The 21343-nt window shown below is 32.7% G+C and overlaps 4 protein-coding genes across 7 annotated transcripts; 1 reads left to right on the forward strand and 3 right to left on the reverse strand.

Moving 5' to 3' along the window:
• Positions 1-2654: 2654 nt before the first annotated feature.
• LOC114181859 (uncharacterized) lies at positions 2655-9034 on the reverse strand. Of its 3 annotated transcripts, none has more exons than XM_085672450.1 (6): positions 8878-9034; positions 3874-3929; positions 3658-3786; positions 3452-3586; positions 3120-3212; positions 2655-3019 (listed from the first exon to the last, which is right to left on the reverse strand). In XM_085672450.1, exons 3-6 carry the CDS (start codon positions 3767-3769, stop codon positions 2871-2873), a joined length of 489 nt encoding a protein of 162 aa, XP_085528576.1. In that variant the 5' UTR covers positions 3770-3786; positions 3874-3929; positions 8878-9034; the 3' UTR covers positions 2655-2870. The 3 variants fall into 3 exon arrangements, with proteins under 3 accessions (XP_085528576.1, XP_027924273.1, XP_027924272.1); XM_028068472.2 differs by lacking the exon at positions 8878-9034 and adding an exon at positions 4637-4777 and having other exon boundaries at positions 2655-3015; XM_028068471.2 differs by lacking the exon at positions 8878-9034 and adding an exon at positions 4637-4777.
• LOC114180444 (putative pentatricopeptide repeat-containing protein At1g26500) lies at positions 4913-7392 on the forward strand. Its single transcript, XM_028066762.2, has one exon. The coding sequence runs from the start codon at positions 5725-5727 to the stop codon at positions 7390-7392; it is 1668 nt and encodes a 555-aa protein (XP_027922563.1). The 5' UTR covers positions 4913-5724.
• Positions 8522-10745, reverse strand: LOC114181857 (mediator-associated protein 2-like). Of its 2 annotated transcripts, none has more exons than XM_028068468.2 (5): positions 10502-10745; positions 10273-10413; positions 9608-9692; positions 9366-9446; positions 8522-9048 (listed from the first exon to the last, which is right to left on the reverse strand). In XM_028068468.2, the coding sequence occupies exons 2-5, from the start codon at positions 10396-10398 to the stop codon at positions 8675-8677; spliced, it is 666 nt and encodes a 221-aa protein (XP_027924269.1). In that variant the 5' UTR covers positions 10399-10413; positions 10502-10745; the 3' UTR covers positions 8522-8674. The 2 variants fall into 2 exon arrangements, with proteins under 2 accessions (XP_027924269.1, XP_027924270.1); XM_028068469.2 differs by having other exon boundaries at positions 10507-10700.
• Positions 10746-16364: 5619 nt separating this feature from the next.
• Positions 16365-20312, reverse strand: LOC114181858 (uncharacterized). Its single transcript, XM_028068470.2, has 4 exons — positions 20247-20312; positions 18813-18915; positions 17048-17312; positions 16365-16536 (listed from the first exon to the last, which is right to left on the reverse strand). The coding sequence occupies exons 2-4, from the start codon at positions 18894-18896 to the stop codon at positions 16388-16390; spliced, it is 498 nt and encodes a 165-aa protein (XP_027924271.1). The 5' UTR covers positions 18897-18915; positions 20247-20312; the 3' UTR covers positions 16365-16387.
• Between the last annotated feature and the right edge of the window lie 1031 nt (positions 20313-21343).

Genomic DNA, 21343 nt, shown 5'->3' on the forward strand with positions numbered 1-21343 from the left:
GGATTTAAGGAAAACACCGTTGATCGGTGTATATATCTGAAGGTCAGTGGGAGTAAGTTTATATTTCTGATTCTGTATGTTGATGATATCTTGCTTGCGACTAATGATCTTGGTCTATTAAGTGAGACTAAGAGGTTTCTCTCTAATAACTTTGAAGTGAAAGATATGGGTGAGGCATACTATGTGATAGGAATAGAAATATTCCGTGACAGATCACAAGGATTGTTAGGTTTGTCTCAGAATGCATATATTAATAAAGTTTTAGAGAGATTCAGAATGGATAAATGTTCAGCATCTCCTGTTCCAATACAGAAAGGAGACAAGTTTAGTCTCATGCAATGTCCAAAGAATGATTTGGAACGGAAACAGATGAAAAATATCCCTTATGCATCTGTTGTTGGGAGTTTGATGTATGCTCAAACCTGTACGAGGCCAGATATTAGCTTTGCAGTTGGTATGCTTGGTAGATACCAAAGTAATCCAGGTCTGGAGCATTGGAAAGCTGCAAAGAAAGTTTTAAGATACCTACAAGGAACAAAGAATCACATGCTTACTTATAGAAAATCTGATCACCTTGAGGTGATAGGTTATACAGATTCAGACTTTGCCGGCTGTGTGGATACAAGAAAGTCTACATTTGGTTATTGTATCTTTTAGCCGGAGGAGCGATTTCATGGAAAAGTGCGAAGCAGTCTGTCATTGCTGCATCCACCATGGAAGCTGAATTTGTGGCATGCTTTGAGGCCACAGTTCAGGCTAATTGGTTGCGGAACTTTATTTCAGGACTTGGAGTAGTCGACAGTATTTCCAAGCCGCTGAAAATTTATTGTGATAATTCCGCAGCAGTCTTCTTTTCTAAAAACAACAAGTATTCTAAAGGTGCTAAACATATGGAATTGAAATACTTTGCCGTTAAAGAAGAAGTTCAGAAACGTAAAGTGTCAATAGAACATATTAGCACAGATCTTATGATTGCTGACCCTTTAACAAAAGGGTTACCGCCCAAATTGTATGCTGGTCATGTAAAGAATATGGGCATTATGTCTACTAGTGAATGTTAAATGTTGAATGTTAATGTTTTTTAATGTTTATGTGACACTTTGAGCTCCCTAATGTATAAATTTCTGAAATATGTGTTTTCTTCTTTATGTTTATGCATGCAAATTATGATGAAGAAAACAAATTATGTTATGTTATTGCTTTGTAGAATGACATTATGTTTGAACTCATTATGGACTTCTCGTTTTTAAGGTCATATTAAGGAGAAAGGGATGATATAGTAGTACATGGAAGGGATCATGTCGATCAAATGATGTGTGACTGCCATGACTCTTATTATTTCTGTATCTTTAATTATGAATAATGATGGAACCAATTTATGCAAGGTCTTTTATTGCGCATTATGTTTATGTATTAAATCACATAATGTTATGACATCGTATGAGTCAAGTGGGAGAATGTTAGAATTAATTGACGAATTAATTCTATTAGTGACTCATTTGAAATATTATGATGGGCCCAATTGTGATTTAATAAAATATAGAGACTTATTGGTTATTATTATAGGAAGTGATAATAAAATAAAATAAAGATAAAGATAAAATAAAAACCAACTTGATGGACGTTGGTTTATAAAAGGAATTAGGGTTCTGTCTCTGGCCATAAGGTTCTTTTCACAGTAACCCATCAAGAACGTGTGAGAAGAGAAAGAAAGTCAAAGAGATAGATTGAGAAACGGTGATTGAAGAGCACACAAGATTACAAATTTGAAGAACGCATATTCACAGGATCTCTCATGGATCAAGGTTAGTGCTCTATTATGTTTTATCGAGTGAGAATCATAAATCTTAAAGATCCTCAATTAAGTTTTACAAAGAGATGATGGAGGTGTGCTGGTCTCGCTGATGGTGGTCGGATCTTCGGCGAGTTGCGCTGCTGCGGTGGCTGCTGCTGTGCGAACGCAGAAGATGGTGTTCGTGGAGGTGCTGTGGCATGGTTGCGACAAAGCTCGCGGTGGTTGCTGATTCCGACGTGGTGGTGCGAAGCAGCTGCTGTAATGGTGGCGGCGACTGTGTGGAGGAAGATGGTGGTGTCGTCGCTGCTGCAGATTGGTGGTGGCCGGCGAGGAGATGGCGGCGGCGGTTGCCATGGTGATGGAAGGAGAGGAGAAAATTAGGGTTAGGGTTTTGGGAGATGAAGATGATGACGTGGCAGCCTTCCATTGGACAGCTTGTTAGTGCAAGGATTGTTGCCACGTGGCTTGCTTTGGTTGGCTAATTTTAAGAGGTGGGGATTGCCACATGGCATGATCTGGTTGAGTGGAGTTTAAGTGGTAGGAGGGGTGCAACTTAGTGAAAACTGGGAGTGCAGAACAGGGTTTTTGGTGGTCCACTTTAGAAGGAGTGTGCAAATAAAATCTGGGGGTGCATTTAGCTCCTGATTTATTCTTTTCCAGAATTTCTTGATTTTGGACTTATTTTGTAACTTTGAATATTTCAAAATCACACTATTAATTGACCAAAAATAAATTCCAGCTGCATTAACAAACGTTAGAATATCCAATAATATTTTATGCAACTAAAATAAATTTTTACACCACTTTTACCAAACTTACTCAATAAATCCAATAATCACAAATCCTAATTAAATCAATCTTTTAGCACAGAAAATTCAATTAAATCCCCAAATTTAAATATTAAATGAGGGCAAAAATTTGAACTCATCAGTGACAAATATGGACAGAATTCAAAGGTGCAGTACAATCCATTCTGTCAACAGATTGAAAGAAAGATATCTCTAAATGTTTAAACATGTTATGGATGTCTAATGTTTTGGAGTTTTAAATCAATCAAAAAGAAATGCGCTTAATATTAACAATTCATACTTTTCATTCCTTTTGAGCAGTCATCATCCACGGAGGAAATAGTATAAACTTCCTTCAGATTGTTGTACCATTCTCCTTTATCCTGGGAATTTCTATCCTCCTTTTTTCTTTTTTTCTTATCTTTCTTTGACCTACCTACATCATAAAAATTGTCATGAGGGAAACCAATGCATAAATTCAAATATTACATTCCAAAATGACAAAACGAATTAAACTAGAAAATGTGTTTTCTTACAGGGTTTGGTAACTGCTCCAGTATCCAAATCTCTATGACCACCAAAGTCTTGTATCTCCTCAGCACTAGAATGACAATTATCTACTACTTCATCTGTAACCATTTAACCAAATATGTTGAACATGATCAGGATGACATAGTTAAAGTATTTTTTTATAAAAAGATGTCTATACCAAATGCCAGAACAGGGAGAAATAATGCCACCAAATGAAAATTAACACAATATATAGTACTACAATAGTATGAGCAATTGTTCTACAACAATTGAAAATAAAATATATTCTAGTTTAAACTCTGACACTAGCCTACACTCCATATAACTTCTAACTCACCGCTTTGCTCTTCCAAATCAACTTCTTCACCCTTCGGTTTTCGTTTCCTAACTAGACTTTTGTCCTTGTTCTTCCTTTTTTTGTTGACAGAAGCCTTCTCCTTCTTTGTGTCACTAACATGTATTTCATTATCCACTGAAACAAACACTTTACATCAGACACAGCCAAACAAAAGGGTGATGATTATGAAAACAAAGCACTGTTACCTTCAACGTCCTCCACAGTAGCTTGTATCTCTACTTCATCATTTTGTTCCCTGTTCCTTTTCTTCTTCTTTTCCCCAGTATGCAGATCTCTTTTAGCCTTCTTTACCTTCATTGTACCAAATACTCAACCTGTGAGTGAACAAAAAATATTATGGTTAATCCGCAAACTACGAATCAAGTATACACAATGCATAAGAAGCATTCACAAGGACGAACCTGGAAGGACCAACTAAACAATGACAGAGCCTACAGATGCAAAGGAGGACGAAGCTCTGCAAGAAGAAAACGAAAACTGATTTAACAAATTAACTCAAAAGCAGAACAAATTGCTAGAATCTCAAAACCACATCTCAACGCATGAAGTAAATGCAGATCTAGGAATTGTGCCATGCAACAGCGCTATAGTCGCTGCTTAAATCAAAGCCTACAAATAACTTGTGCTCATTTATCCCAGTATCTCAACACACTCAAAATTAAACGTAGCATCACATTTTCTTTCTCCATAACATCCAAAAACAGTTCAATCTCGTTAGACAGTTAAAACCACTGAATTGGGTGGATTGACAAATAGAATACCCTAAACGCATATCCGCACGCATCATCAACAGACCCAACAAAAAAAAAAATTAAGCTAAAAATAAAACAAAACCCCGATTCTCTGTTTCTTGATGAGAATAAAAGAACAAATACCATAAAATGTACACAAGCCTCAACACAACATTTCTCTTGAACACAATAGCCGACTCATTCATTTAAAATCACAATGACAATGCATGGCGAAGAGAACCCCAAAGACAACGAGGATTAAGAGCACAAGAATAGGTCTTGATTAAAACAATGATATTAATTCAAATAACAAGAATAGGGATTGAGCATAAACAATAGACAACGGTGAGTAAAACCAAAACAAAGAGACTCTAATCGTTTATAGAGTAGCATTACATTCAATTCAAATAGTGAATAGATAGAGAGAAAGAACCTTGACAAAAGGGGGAATTGCACGAGCTCGTGCCACTGCCACGGCGGCGGAAGAGTAAAACTGCTTTGTGAAGTGAATGGAGAGAAACCGAATGAGAAATGGGTCCTCACACACACACACGTGTGAGTATTTTTTTTCTTCTTTTTACTTAAATTTAAAATTTTAGTGAGAATTTAAATTAGTTTCTTTATCAAATTTTAGTCTGGCCATCTTATAAATGTATGAATCTAATTTTTTTATTTATAAATTATTAAATTTATTTAATATATCAAATATATTTTTCAATTAATATTAAAAATGAAAATGGTCGAAGTATAAATATATCATGACGTTTAAAACGTGACATAAATATAATAAATTTTGATTAAAAAATTAAGTTAAGCAACAGAAAACCTATTTAACCAAGTTGCACTTCTAAATCCTTCATATTTGTTTTTATAGGGTTCATCGTATATCTAATATAATAATAGATATGTTGAGAAATCTAATATTGTAAAGAAAAAGGAAAAAAGAAAGTGGAGATTATGATATGGAGAATTCCAATATTTTTTGTTTATGAAGATAGTTCGTTGCCATTTCAAGATTTGGCTTTAGACCAAAGATAAATAATGTCTAAAAAAAATTATTTACAATAAAGTGAAATATAAGAAAATAAAAACAAAGTAGATTACATGAATAGAAATTTAATTCAAATTAAAATATGTTTTTTTCTTTTTTATTTTAAATATTTACCCTAGAAGTCAATGGTGAATTGATGATACAAGTATATGAGTTTTTTATTTACATAATAGTTATAGAAGATACACCATTATTAATTAATATATATTATTTCAAATAATTCTTTTATACTTAAGAAGAGAAACCCTAACCTGCCTTAATCCAGAAACTCAAAGGAGAAAGTGGGAAGGCAAAATCTGAGAAAGACACCAATAAATAAACAAATGCAATACCTACGAACAAACAAACAAATCCGCTGTCGTTTTTATCTTCTAGTGTTCAACCGAGCTTGCTGAACTGAGAAACGATTCTACGAGTTAACTAAGAAAGAGGAAAAGCAGAAAACCATAACATTGGTCTTTCAAACTGTAATGCTTTGTAGGCCTCGAAATGCCGCTGTTTTCGCTGTTCATGTTTTCAAAGCTTCTTCAAGATTTCTTCATTCCTCTTCTCCCCAAACTCACCCCAATTTCCCAATCCCACGCAGCAATTCACCCCCTTCTCATGTCGTTAACCCTTCCTCTCTTCTCTCTGATCTTGTCTCTTGCGCCCACAGCGACATGGCTGGCGTTTTTGCTCTCCACAAGCGAGAATTAACCTCCAACCTCGTTTTTGGCGCTTTGAGGGGCTACAAGCAACTGGGTAGGGCCAAAACCTTGAAATTTTTCTCCTTGGCCGGGTCCCACATGGGGTTTCACTTTGATGATTCAGTGGTTGAGTACATGGCCGATTTCTTGGGGAGAAGAAAGCTCTTTGACGACATCAAATGCTTGCTGACCACAGTGGCGTTTCACAAGGGTGGAGTGTCGCATAAGGCATTGGCCATTTGCATCAGGTTTTTGGGGAGACAAGGAAGAATCAAGGAAGCACTGTCACTGTTTGAGGATATGGAGACTGTGTTCAAGTGTAAGCCTGATAACCTTGTGTGCAACAACATGCTTTATGTTCTCTGCAAGAGGGAATCATCTCTGGAGATGATTCAGCTTGCACATTCAATCTTTCACAAGATTGAAACCCCTGATACTTACTCCTGCAGTAACATGATTGTTGGGTTTTGTAAGTTTGGTAGAGTAGAGTCAGCCCTTGAGATTTTCAATCAAATGGAGAAGATTGGAGTGCTCCCTACTCGATCTGCTGTTAATATGCTTATTGGGGAGCTGTGTTTGACGAGTGCAAAAGAAGGATCTGTTGAGAAGGTGAGAGTGAAGAACACTCGGAGACCATATACTATATTAGTTCCTAACGTGGGAGGAAACAGTGATGCAATGCAGCCTGCAGTTCAAGTGTTTTGGGCAGCTTCTAAGGCTGGATTATTGCCTAGTTCTTTTGTTGTGGTTAAGGTTATGTGTGAGCTTTGTCGTTTGGGTAACACAGAAGAAGCTGGTAGAGTTTTGAGGATTGTTGAGGAAAGAAAACTGAGGTGTGTTCATGAGGGTTACTCTGTTGTTATAAAGGCATTGTGTGAATGTCACAAAGTGAAGGAAGCTAGTGATTTGTTTGGGAGGATGTTGAGCCTTGGCTTAAAGCCAAAGTTGGTTGTTTATAACTCTGTTATACTTATGCTGTGTAAATTGGGAAAGTTAAAGGATGCTACCAGGGTTTTTGAAATCATGAACAAGAACAGGTGTCTTCCTGATGATTTAACCTACACTGCTCTGATCCATGGTCATGGTGAGGGTAAGAACCGGAAAGTTGCTTATGATTTGCTGATTGAAATGTTGGGTTTGGGATTGCTTCCAAATTTTGACACATACAATTTAGTAGAGAGTCTTTTGAGAGAACATGGTAGGTTGGATCTGTGTGTTAAATTGGATAGAAAATTGGAGAACCAGAAGTTGCAGAAGTTGTGCAGAGGAGGTGAACTAGATGCTGCTTATGAGAAAGTGAAATCAATGCTGGAAAAGGGTATTCCTTTATCAGTTTATGCTAGAGACATTTTTGAACAGGTGTTTCAGAAGTGTGGCAAGCTAAAAATAGCACGTCAGTTACTGGAGAATACTAAAAGATTTCAGAAGGCTGAGGAGATTGACAAAACATGAATATTTAGAGCAACAAAATTCAAATCTGTTACTGTTGGAAGTTGGAAGAATTTAGGTTTTATAATGATACTTATATTTTACCATAACTTTTTCCCTCAATCTTAGTTTCAGTTTGTATTGTATCTTCTAAAAGTCTTGCATTGCCTAGCAAAATCTTCCAAGTTTATCACTGTAAATTGAATAAAAGAAAAGAAAGGGTTTTTGATCTTCAATTTTTTCACTTATAGACCAATCCTCAAGATCAAGGCATATTGTATCACTAAGGAGAGATTCATCATCATTCAACAGATAAATAAAGCAACACAATACTTTTAAAACTATTTAGATTAAAACTAAATGAATGAGTTATTTTGATCCATTAACTTTAATTTATCCATGATCAAAAAAAAAAAACAGGTGAATTGAGTGTTCGGTTCAAAAACTTGAGCATATTGGCCTAAAACCCTGTTCCACTATTGGCCTGTCTTGTTTTTTCTTTTTTCCTTCATTTTTTAATAAATTATTTTAACATGTATGATTTATATTGCAAATAATAAATATATTACATTTTCAATAAACATCTTTTTACCCGTCATAAATACAAATATTGATATGCTTTATTAAGAAATAATTAATTAAATTTTATTAAAAACTGAAAATAATCATTCATTTTTTATAAGCCTAATATGCACTTACCACGTCTGAAAGAAAGCCCTGCAGAATTCTACTATGCCTAAGTTTAAATTTTAGGTTCATGAATTCACGTATTTTTCCCTGTTGACATTCTTTCTCTTTTTTGTTTTATTTTATATTTTGGAAATTAGTTCCAGAAACGTAATTTCCAAAATACATTCTATATCAACCTTCATTGTGCCTGAAACTAATTTTACATACTTAGTTATTTTTGAATTCTATTTTACAATATTACCTTTACATTATTCTTTAACCCCTTCACATGTATTTTCTCTCCTGTTTCTTCCTATGTAAAAAACAATACAATTTTATCAAAATTTCATTCTCAGTCCAGTTTTGACAACAAAGGCCCTAACAATGTGATGCCAGCAGGGTTTCAAAAACACTATTAGGACCAAAACAATCCAACCATAGGAAGAACACAACTGAATTAGTACACAAAGATAAGACATAAAAATTAGAAAAGAAAGGTCCTTCAATTAATGAACATTGTGAAACTGAAGCAAATGACAATTTGAAAAATAGAGGAAAATGGTAGCCACAGAAAATACAACGTAAATTCATCATCCTTTTACAACATAGAACTCTTGCCCTATTCTTTCCTATATAGTTATTCCGTGAGTTTTCTTCTCTTTGGTTTTCCTTCATGAGAATATTCTGGGGACATAGAGGAAATGCCACTGCTGTGACCATGTGAGACCTCAGACAAGTTGAATTTAGATTTAGATTTAGATTTAGAATTAGACTCGTGTCTTTTTTTTGAAATACTTGATGGCTCAGTATATTCAGACAAAGAGCTTTTCTGTCTGCTACCTTTTGATGAAGCTGCACGTCCACCACTTTGCATAGGAAAGTATCGAGATGAAGTTGTCCCTGTGATTCCAGAAGAATGTCGATGTGCATGTCTTACGTTGGTTGAATTGAGGTTCTCAAGTTCTTTAGGATCAGGGTAATGGACGGTTGAAACTCGCATCGAAATCTTTGCTGCAGTAAAGCGAAATAAATAACTTCTCTTAATGCTTGAATTCAAAGGCTACAAAATAAACCCATCTTACATGTTCTAATGACTTGAGATTTTACCTCAGATTATAGTAACTAACAATAAAGCTCTCTTGGAGAGCTGTGATAACTCTCAAATAATTCTTACATTGAAATAACCAAAGAACAAAGATTAGTCATGGTCCCATCTTACATGTTCTTGTAACTTGAGATTCTCCCTCAAATAATAGTAACAACAAAGCTCTTGCTTTTTGTGAGCCACAACAATTCTCAAACAAAAAACAAAATCTATGGATACTTACCAATTTTTGGTTCTGTAGAGGAAACAAAAACTGTTTCGTCTGGCTCCTGACCGAAAAAGCTTACAAAATCATATGCCTTACCTGCCAACATAAAATTAAAATTAAGGCACTCGCAGAAAGCAATCATATTCATCTACAACACACACACACAAAAAGAAGAAAAGCACCAATTTAGAGATCAATTATGCAGAAATTTAAGTTGAAAAAAATAGGTCGTGGCACAGATGATTAATTTTATTTACCTGATGAACCCTTAAAGCGGGCTAGTTTACCATCATTATGAAGTGTGAGAGACAATTTCTTTCCATGTATGTCAGACAAAAAATCCTGGACAACATCATACACACATCAAGCAAGACAGCAATGGCAATAATAATTAACACAACACCAAGCAGGGCTCTTCCACCATCTAACTCCTAGATGGAACGAAACACCGCCAATACACATACCAGCTCATTTGAATAGAACTCAACCTTAAAAAGTTATAAAATTGACCGGTCTCCTATAATAAAGTAAGGGGATAAATGTAAGCAAATGAATAGAGGTAATATACAGAAATGTATTTTTCTACACTCCTTAATGAGAGCTAGCTAGCACAACAAAATTAACATGAAACATACACGGGAACTTTTAATCACCAATCAGAATCTAACACAATTAAAACTCCGCTTACGCTTAGTGGATAGGCTTGATAAAAAAAAAACAAAAAAACCTAATTGTTTGAAAACTGAAGTCAATTCACTCACTTCTATTTTTTAAATTTGCTTGAAACTACACTTGATTTTCCACTTTGTGATGAACAACAATATCAATCCTTAGTGATTTTTCTTTTTCATTTAGTTGGTATTAGCAGTTCAGATTCAGTTCAAAACAAATAACCAAACAAAGGCATAAAGGAGAAACTTACATTGGAAGAAGGCAACTTAAGAAACAAAAGTTCAGTTGAGTCAGTCAAGTTGATCAGAGCATCATTGCTGTCTTCCACGTATTCTGCAGAAGGCTTGTAACCTTCTGCACCCTCCAAATCCGCCATTGAAATCTGCAGAGCCTAAAATAAACACAGAAGAATACCGAAATTAATACAAAAGAAAAAAAACAATTATTGTACAAAAACAATTAATATATGAAATACACACCTCACCCTTCCTTGCTTCCTTCTTCACCTTTCTCTTCTTGCGCTTGTGTCTTTCTCCGAGCCGCTGAATCAGAATCTCTTTAGGTTCGTTCTGTTGCGTTGGTGTTCTTCGGTGCCACTTACGAAAAACCCTAGACTTTAAAATTTACCAATCATATAGTTTTCTTCAGGGATTCAATGTTATAATTTGTAAAGTGAAATTTATTTTTCCTTCCACAAATTTCAGTTGTTAATTAATTATTTATAAGATATTCCGTATCAAAATATATTAATTGACAAGAAATGTGTAATTATCTTTTAAATATCTTTTTCTTTTCTGAGTTTCGAGACTTATCTAAAGACTTAATTTATTCTAAAACTTTTAAGTACGAAAGTAAATATACTTTTTGCAATACCATTTAACTACACATCGTATATATAGGTATGTAAATTTATTTTTTTATCATTAATCATAATTATAAAAGCAAATATAAAAAGTTTTCACAATTCTATTATAAATATTTATTTTATAAGTAATTTTTATTATAAATAATTTTAATTACAAAAAAAATTAATTGAATAAATTAATTAAACTTTAAAAAATGTTAGTAAAATTATTTAATCAAAATTTAAGATAATTTTTTTATTTTAATTTTTTTATTAAATGATCAAATTATTTATTTTTTAATTCAATATCTACAAAAAAATGATATATATATATATATATATATATATATATATATATATCTCGGTGAAAACACATAACATGTGTCTTCACCTTTTTATTATAGGTAATTTTTATTTGTAATTTATTATGGATAATTTTTATTATTTTTGTAGGTAACTTTTTTATCACTATTTTAATTTTAAAAAATGATTAAATTTAAAAATGGTCAAATAAAAAATAGGGTCAAATGTTTAAAAATCACTTAAAACAAATAATTAATGATAACTGTTCCTGTAGAGAACAAATAAGAGGTTAGGCACAAACGTCACCTTACCATGTAGTCCGCTATCTCTTCAGTTGGCCTCTTCTCGGTCGATACATGTCAACATGTCAACTTGAACCCAGGAGGGGTTACCTGCAGAAGAATCTCCGAAGCTCAAGTAAGTCAAAAGCTCTCAGAGAGTCAAATCAGTGATTAATGAATGCGTACCTTTAAATGATGGGGTCCACGTGTATTTATAGAACATTAATGACGTTTGACCATTTCATGGGCTGGGTCTTGACTTGGGCTCTAGTTTGGGCCATGAATGGACCTGGGCTCCAACTTAGGCCCTTGAGACCTATTGAATGCGGGGCATCGATTTTCGCTTAAGTTTATTGGAGTAGTCGGTCTCGACCGACTACTTGCCTAGATGGCTTATGTTGGTGATGTGAAGTGCTAACTCGGCCTAGCCTGGGTACTTGACGGTTTCGATATGCACACTGTTTACTTGGTTGAGTTTGGCTAGGTACGGTACAATAACATTAGAAAATGAAAAGAAATTTGAACACCAAAATGAAGAATTAACTTATATATTAGTATAAAAGTATAAATAATAGTAAAAAAGTATAGATAGCATAGATTATTCTAGATTATACAAGAATAATTTCTACCTAATCATAAATATAAAAAAATATTAATAACTTGTGAAATTCTTTTTTTATTATAATTAATTTTGTATATATTTAACCATTTTATTTCTATTATGTTATAGTGGACACTAACATTAACAAACTTGCCTAAAATTAAAAGTCAACAAGCATTTTCCAATCATATATATTAAAAATATATCGTTATTGTAATTTTTATTAACAATGTGGGTGTTGATTTAAGGTTAACTCATGTAAATAAGTCAATTTACCTTTTAATTTATATAAAATGGTATATTTTAAAAATATTGCGTGTTTTTTTATCTAATTAAATAGAAATAGAATTAAATAACAATTTTAAAATTATATTCAAAATAATATACACACATTATACATGGTATATGTCGTAATTATTAAAAGTAAAATATGAATACATATGTATAAATACATAAATACAACCTAAAAATATAAATATTACTATATTAAAAAAACATTACCAAAGTATTTTTTAAAATATACAGTTTATTCAAAAAAGTAACAAAGTCAATACCATGACTAAATTTGCTTATTCAATAATGTTTAGTATAGAACACTGAAATTTATGGTAAAAAAACAATTTCAGTATGGTATTCTTTTTATACATACCAAAAAATTATTTAATCCTTAAATTATTATGAATACAAATGTTTGTATCATTCTATATTTATATACTTCAAATAATATAGACAGTGTCTCACAAAGGAAAAAATATTAAAAGATAAAATATAATTATAAAATTAAATATTTTAAATAGGCAAGTGAAATGCTTGAACTATGGATAAGAGAGAGAATGCATCAAAGTCCAAATTTTATGAGATAAAAAAAAAGAAAAAAAAGAGAGAGAGAAAAAGTGTTATCTCAAGAAAAAGGCTGACACAGACCATGACTTATGTACCAAATGTCTCATACAACAATTTTGCATCATCACTCATCACAATATATATATATATATATATATATATATATATATATATATATATATATATATATATATATATATATATATATATATATATATATTTTCCGATGCTTAAATATTAGAAAAATATTTATTTACGGTAGCAACATACCGATAACAAAAATAAGTATAGTATAGACAAAATTAATACATACATATATATATATATATATATATATATATTATTTTAAATATTATTAACGTAATAATAAATATATTTTTCTGCTTCTTAATAAACAAATTTTTTAATTTACGAGAAAATTATGTTTTTAAACTCAATAATGTCTTAGCTTTTATCATTAAGGTGAGATATTTATGTTAATTTTTTATTATGAATTTAATGCGATAACAGTTTCGTTTTTGGGTCAAATTTTTTTTCTTATTTTTCAATAAAATCTACTTTTAGCTTTTTTATATTTTGCTGACTCATTTTAATTCCTTAATATTTCTTAATTTTTTATAATATTTTTTTACTAATTTTAGTCTTTTAATAATGTTTTTGTCTACCAATTTTTAATCAACCTGTTTAATCTACAAGCTGTCTAAGCTAGGCCAAATTTTTTTAATGAACATTAAATGGATTTTGAACATTGAAAGTTGGAGGAAATTGTAAATTTTAAAAAAAAGTCTTACTGTTTCAAAATTTCAAAAACTTTGTAGTACCTTAAAATCAAAGACATTGTCACATTAAACTTCAATTGAGAGATTAAAGACTATGTTAAATACAAAAATTGAGGAAATAGACTTCATAAAAAAATATTATTGGAGGACTAAAACCCATGAACAAATGTTAAGAAACTCAAAGTAGTTTTATTAAAAATTTTAAGAATTAAAAACAAAATTTACGTAAAAAAAATAATGTGGCTGTTATGTCATATTTATAATTCACGTAGATGATTTTGACAACATAATAATGGCAATATCTAAATACATTAACTTCAAGTTGAGGAATAAAGACTAATAAACATTTATTAATTAAAAAAATTTGAAAGATGAGAAATTTTAAAATAATTTCTAATTACACTCCTATCATTTCCAAATAATCTTTTATAAAAGTGACTTTTTGGATTATCTATTGTAAAAGCGTTTCGGAATAAATTTTTTGAAATTTCTAAACATGATTTTTAAAATAGGATCTTCGAAATAAAGTGTTCAGAATTCTGGAACACAGGAAAAATATTTCAAAAGAGTTTTTCAGAATAAACTTTTCGTAAGACATTTTTAGGAACACGTACAATACTTTTTAAAATACAATTTTTGAAAAAAAATTTAGAACATATTTGAAACACATTAAATGTGTAGGAAACAAGTTATTTTTTTCTTTTTCCTTTGCAATGGAGAACAATGATGACATAGAAGAATAAATATATTTTAATATTTTTCTAATAATTGATGGTGCATTTAATAATAATGGGAGTGTAGAAAGAAAACTGCTAATAAGTTGCATAGCCCTTTTACGACCACGATGACGTGGCAATGGAAGGTTTGTTTTCTCATCCCATATTGTATGTTTTTAATATGAAGATGATTGAGATAGAAAAATAAATAAATAAATAAATAATGGATTGAGATAGAGAAGTTTTTTAAATTTTTCTTTTTTTGACAAAAATTATAACTTTCAAGTATTAACTTGATTAAACATTAACATAATTTTTATAAAAATATAACCAATATTTAAATAAGTCAATATGTACTAATAAGAAGTTTTTCTAAACTAATTTAAAAAAAAACACTATATAATTTGTCTATAATATGAGTATAAAAGTAAATATCGAATCCTTTATATTAAACTCATCATTCAATAGTGAATTAGTTTAGGTTAAATCAGTTTTGACACAATCAAAATAAAACTCAGCCTGGTTTAAATGGATTGAACTAGGTCATATTAAATCATCAATAACTCAACCCCATGAATACCCCTCCACTTATTAAACAAAAAAGAAGAAAAAAATGTTTTCAAGAAAGACAATTCGTTGATTAGATATACTACATTTTTTTAGTATTCAAGAAATTTGAAACACAAATCTTAATAGCTACATGAATACTTGAGTTCCACAAACATTACATCTTACAATAATTCTAAATCTTACATTATCCTCTTAAATACATTTTTAACTTTAAGAGATTAATTACATTTCTTGTTCATTTAATTTTTTTCCTATGCAACAAAGTAATAGGAAGAGCAGTGAGAGAAGCAGGAAAATGTTACATAACATCATTACTCATTCCCTAAAACTATTGCCTTGTTCTTCCCACCAAACTACTTTAGTTCCCACATATCTTTAACCCTAAAGATAGAGGTTTGGACCACCTCACCTAAAAATAAGTAATAGGAAAAGTGAGTAGCATGCTAAAACTTCAATTGTTTGATTGGTGACAACACCTTCCATGAAGTGTTGGAATTATCCCAACACTTAATTTCTCCTATCTTTTTTGGAAACACTTTGTAAGATCACAATCCCTTCGTTCATATTGCAATCCTTTCCAAACTGTAAAACAAAATATTTCTTGGTGAAACATGTGTTCATTTTCTAATGCAATCATTCCACTCAATATAAAGATCTTCCTCCAATAGGGACCACAACAAAATGGGAACGTGGAAACCACATGGTTGTCGAATGCTAGATTCTCTAACTTGACCAAAGTCAATGGTTCAAGCTCAATTTAACACTTTTCCCACAAATATCCAACTCCAGTGACAATCTTATTTGAAGCACCATTAGAAACTAACAAAAAAAAATCAAACTTTTAATTTGCCATATTATGATAAACTAACCAAAATCTGTCTGATCCAATTCCTGTTTAATCCCCACCCCAAGCTACCACAACTCATAATTTTGTACGCAACAAGTAATAATTACATGATATTAAACTGAGCACAAACATCATTCTTCTTCATTGGTTCTAAATTCATTCATGACTTGGTTACAAGGTTGGAGAAGAGGTTGGTTTAATGCCATTAGATGATAAAGACCCCACATCTGGCTAGGGAAAATGCAAGGTCCACATAACAAATTAAGAATCAGGTCCATGTTTGGTATAAATTATTTTTTAAAGCGTAAAAAAAAATCTATCTCAAGAGAGTTTGTTAAAATAAGTTATTGTTTCATCAAAATAAGTTAAGGCAGACAAGCAACAACAATTCCATTTCTAGGATTGAGTGTAGTACTAATAGTATATAAACTTGGGGAAAAAAATGTACACACTTGCAGTAACAGACTAGATAACTGACCTAACCTAAATGCTCCAAGAAAGATTCTCATAGAAAACACTGACATTTTCCACCTAGTTGAGAATGCAACGACAAGCTTTTTCTCATAGCAGGTCAAGGCATCTTACTTTCTCTTGTCATTTAAGGTTATAAGCGTTTTGAGCACTCCAGGGCTTATCTTGTCTGCAAGAACACCTGACTCTGATAGAAGGTAAGCTTTTTCCTTCATAATGCTCTGTAGTTTCTTTGACTCAAAGTCAAGCTTCGCTTGATCTGTAAATAATTACATGGTCAGTAAAAGAGTATAACAAGCAATTTTTATTGGAAATAAGTTTTTCGATAAAAGGACTTCACTTATAGCTATAGTTAAAAGTTTGGACAATTATAATAGCAACGATCAATAAAAGAACATGAATGGAGATAGTCAGTCTCAACACAACCTATAAGCTGTAATGTTGGTGTCATGTCATTTGCTTATATAAGTAAAGATTTTGTATTACACAATTAAACATAAATTAATATAAAAAATAATCATAAAGTCCCATGTCAACAATTCAGATATAGTTTTACACAAAGAATAATTCTTTTAAGTGGCATTAGCATTTTGAAACCGCAACAACGCAGTAGAAAAAAGCCACATTTAGGTAAAATTACATTCTTTTCACTGTTGCAGCGATTGCAATTACAATGACTGAAGATAACCAATGTGGGTGAACATTTAGGGAAATTTTATGACTTTCTTTTAGTATTTTTCAAATGCTTAGACAATAGGGTGGCCAAAAACCTGTTTCCAATATAGTATGAGCTGCATGAAATGGTATTCTGGCAAACAGATGTGTTCCTGGAAACATTATCCATGTCGGCTCAGAAGTGTTATGGTTGCCACAGGTGTTGCAAACCTCCTGAACCAAAGGTCTTGAGCTCCCAGCAACTCCCCTCATCATTGACTCGAAAGGAGATGGAACACTGCTCATTGTTGTCCGAGCCCTTTTCCTTAATGCAATAATTGCTTCTCTATTCCCATTTCTCAATCTATCATTCTCAACCAGCTGTATTTTACCAAAAGGGAGAATTGCATAGCAGGTTTGATAGAAAAGCTATTAAAAAGAAGCTTTTATAGGCATAGTAAACAAAAAAAAAAAACTTCATTGGCACTATGATATTAAAGTGATTTCTGTACATAGTAATAGGGAAATAACATTGGGATCAAGTAATTAGTTACTTTATGAATCCAAACTGACTGACATAAATCATTTGGCACTTTAGTTGCTCTTCGTAGCTTTTGGTGTGCAAATTGAGTTCTGTTTTAACTTATTGCAGCAGAGGGTAAGATAGTGGATAGTAGAATGGACAATATACCAATGATACTAGGGAAAAAAGAAATGTAACACCAAAGACATCTAATCAAAGAACAATTACAACAGATAAAACTAAGGTTTCATAATTTAGTAGAGTCAGTTGCCCAACAACTTTGGTAGATGGGTCAAGGTTAAATATAGTTTTTGTCACTTGTGGGTGTGCTTAGCTAAAAGCTTTTCTCGGAAAAAATAGCTACTATACCATAGTTTTTCAAAAGCTACGTTTGTAACTTATAGATCAAACATTGCTGTGTTCTACAATAATATAGACAAATGAATTGACCTTTAAATTTTCCTTTATAGTTTTGCCTATAGTTCTTCTGATTCCAGTACTTCTAGTGCTTAGTTTTTATGTCTCCATCATGGTTAAAAATTATAACCCTATTAATCAATATTAATAGTTTTACACTCACACTTATTGATGAAACTTATACACCCTTTTTAAAAGTAGATCATGATTAACAAATGTTTTAATCATGTGCAACTTAGAAGAAATAAACCATTCTAAAGTTATATATGGTTAAGTTGCACATGATTAAACACATCAAGGTGACATGCCAGTCACGTGTTAATCACATGACGGAGTTTGTCAAATTTTAACAGAAAAATTGACATAAGAAGTTTCTGAATTTTGAGAACCTTGAGAATCTAAACATGCCTTTTGAAGTCAAGAGACAAAGTTGTACAAGACACAGATCTCAAGATGCTAATATGTAGTTTTCCATGATTAATATGCTACAGAACTATTTCATCTTGAGGATATATGATTGAAATTCGAGGAACTCTATACCAGACTCTTATTATACTTATTCATTTATGAAACGAGTAGGATGTTTTCACCATAAATTTGTGTCAAAACCTTGGAAGAAGACATCATTAAGGAAAGTAAAAGAAGAATACATTAGATGTGAGTAAAGTGTCTCAAATTCATCCTTATCATGTTCCCAAGACAATATTTGAATACAACAATAGATTCTGACATACATACTTCATACAAACCAAGGAAAAAGTTACAGCAGAAACAAATATAATTATGAACTTTACCATCTACTTTCTCATTAAGACCAAATTCTTGTCCTCAATGTAGCAATAGAAGCTAGAGTTTACTCCTTTTTAATGAATTTTATTACTTACTTTGTTTATAAGTCTTTGAAAAAACATAATCAACTTCAATTCATAAATTTGAATTACTTGTTGTCGGGCTAAAAGATGGTGCTCAGCTTCCACTTCCAGTTCTGTTAATTTTTTTTGGAACTGTTTCATACTCTCATCCATATTTGAAGAAAAGAAACTCCTGAAAGATTTAAGAAAACATTATCTAGAGAAACTTGAGTAAAATATCATCAAAACAACAATCATGCAATTGAATCAAAATGGAAAAATAATGCTATCTGTTAGAGCAAAGAAAGGCAACATCGTAACTCATAGAAAGGAAAAAAAGCTGACCTTTTAGACACGAATAGCATAATCAAATTTCTTCAACATATTCAACTCAGAAGCAAAACACATAAATCAATGACAAGGTTGAAACTAAACACTTTACGACATTTGCATAAACGCATTAGAAAGTCTTACCGGGTGCAGAGGCGATTGGAGCTCGAGCTAGGTTTTTAAAATAAGGGATTTTCAAACCTAATGATGCAACCCACAAAGGACAAATTCAAATTGAATGCAATTGGGAGAACAACAACTTTCTTTAATATAAACACATTCTTCGGAACTGAAATAGGGTTCGATGCACGTACCTCTACACAACGACAAATTTCTCACTGGATTTCACTCGCCATTAGGGGTGTCAAAATTGGCCGGCCCGGCCCATTTTGACCCGACCCGTTTTTGGCCCGCTTTATATGGATCGGACCAGGCTGGCCCAACATGGTGAAACGGGTTGCATTTCTGGACCCGGCCCACGGGCTGGCGGGTTGGCGGGCTGGCCCGCTAGCTTTTTCTCATATGTTTATTTTGTGGCCCAAAATAAGATTTAAATTTTTTTCATTTCAAATTTAGCTTACTGAATATTGTCCCACTGTTATATTACCAAAGAAAATCTCCTTCAATGAAGAATACAACAACAATGATCTATTAAACAAGAAAATTATCACAAGACAAACAACTCTGTAATATAATATAATAACATAACTGATTCAGTTCAGGTTCAAGCACGTTCATGCAAGAAAATTATCATAGAACAAATAATGTCTTGCTCTCTACAAGTCATCAAGATCACTGTTGCAGCATCAATAACATGTCTGAATGAGAGTAATTTAGGCATGGAGCATAACCAAAGTGCAAGCAACTACATAAAACAAAATAGAAGCATTAATTATGGTCCATGTGTTTGGCAACATGTGCTGCAGAAGCATCTAAACCCTCCAAACCAATAGGAGCATCTTCTGAAATCTCCCCAACATCAAACCCTGGTAATAGCAACTACGAAATTGAAATTGAAATTGGGGAAAAATGTAAGGATGAACATCGATTAACGGCAGCAGCTACAACAATTAGATTCATAGAATGGGTCGTGGTGGTCGGAAATCAAAAAATCAGAAATTTAGGGTTACGAAAATCAGAAATTTAGGTTCTAAATTGAGAAAAAGGGAACCAGAATGAAAATGACGAACAAACCTGTCTTCGCTGTGGTCGTGGCGGTCGGAATCGTCCGCCAATCGCAGTCCGATGGTGGCTCTGCGTTCTTCGTGCACTTCGCTATGTTTTCTCGCTATTGCTAGCGACGTGGTGGATGTCGCGGTGGAGGATAAACGAGACGCCGTGAGTGGGCTGCTGCACTCTGCCTTCGTGTTTCGTGGTGGCCAGCGACGACGTGGGTGGAGGAGAAACACAAGTATGGCACAGAGAAGAGAGTCGAGAAGAAGAGTCGTAGTCTCGCAGAGTGTGTGAGGTGTCTGGTCTGGCGCAGTTTGTGAGGGAGGGATATGAAAAAATTGTCACATGTTCTTTGTTTTAGTAAGTGATACGGGTCGCGGGCTGGCCCGTTTTGGCTCGCAGGTTGGTCCGACGGGCCAACGGGCTTGACTGGGGGGACTATCTCGGGTTAACGGGCTGAATTTCTTGATCCGGCCCATGTTTTTTTTGTCCGGTTGGGGGTATGCCCGTCGGGCTCGACCCATTTTGCCATTACTACTCGCCAACGTCAACCGAACTTCATCTTCTTTGACATAACTCCGATTTCAGGTTAAGTGACAAGGTTACACAGTGCGAGGAAGGTTCAGTGAGATGAACCACAATATTTCGTATATCTAATATTTTAAATTTTGAAAAATAAAAAATTGAGATAATAAGGAATTTCATTTTCGCTTATTTATGCAGTAAAACCAAATTTAACCCATAGTAATTTCTTTTCTTATACATATTATTAAATTATTAAAATAATAAGTATAAAATAAAGTGAATAAATAAACAACAAAATTTAACATGAACTATCGATTTCTCTCGATTTCAGTCACAAAGAAAATGACGATCTGATTCGCCATGAAGCATCTCGCAACCTAATTTTCAACCAAACATGAAATCCATGTTTTTCATTTTTCAAGGTATAAGCAGCTTTATTTTCTTCTCTTTTTTTTTTCTATAATGTTTCGTATTCAATGTTTATGGATTCTGCAATCTTCACTTTACCTCTGTTTCGCTAACCCTGAAATCAAAGTAGATCTAATTCATATACTGTTCAAGAGATCCATGAGAGAGATTTTAGAACAGGAAAG

This window comes from Vigna unguiculata, chromosome 4, assembly GCF_037176805.1.
Source record: "Vigna unguiculata cultivar grain cowpea cultivar isolate G323 ecotype 2 chromosome 4, ASM3717680v1, whole genome shotgun sequence".
NCBI lineage: Eukaryota > Viridiplantae > Streptophyta > Magnoliopsida > Fabales > Fabaceae > Vigna > Vigna unguiculata.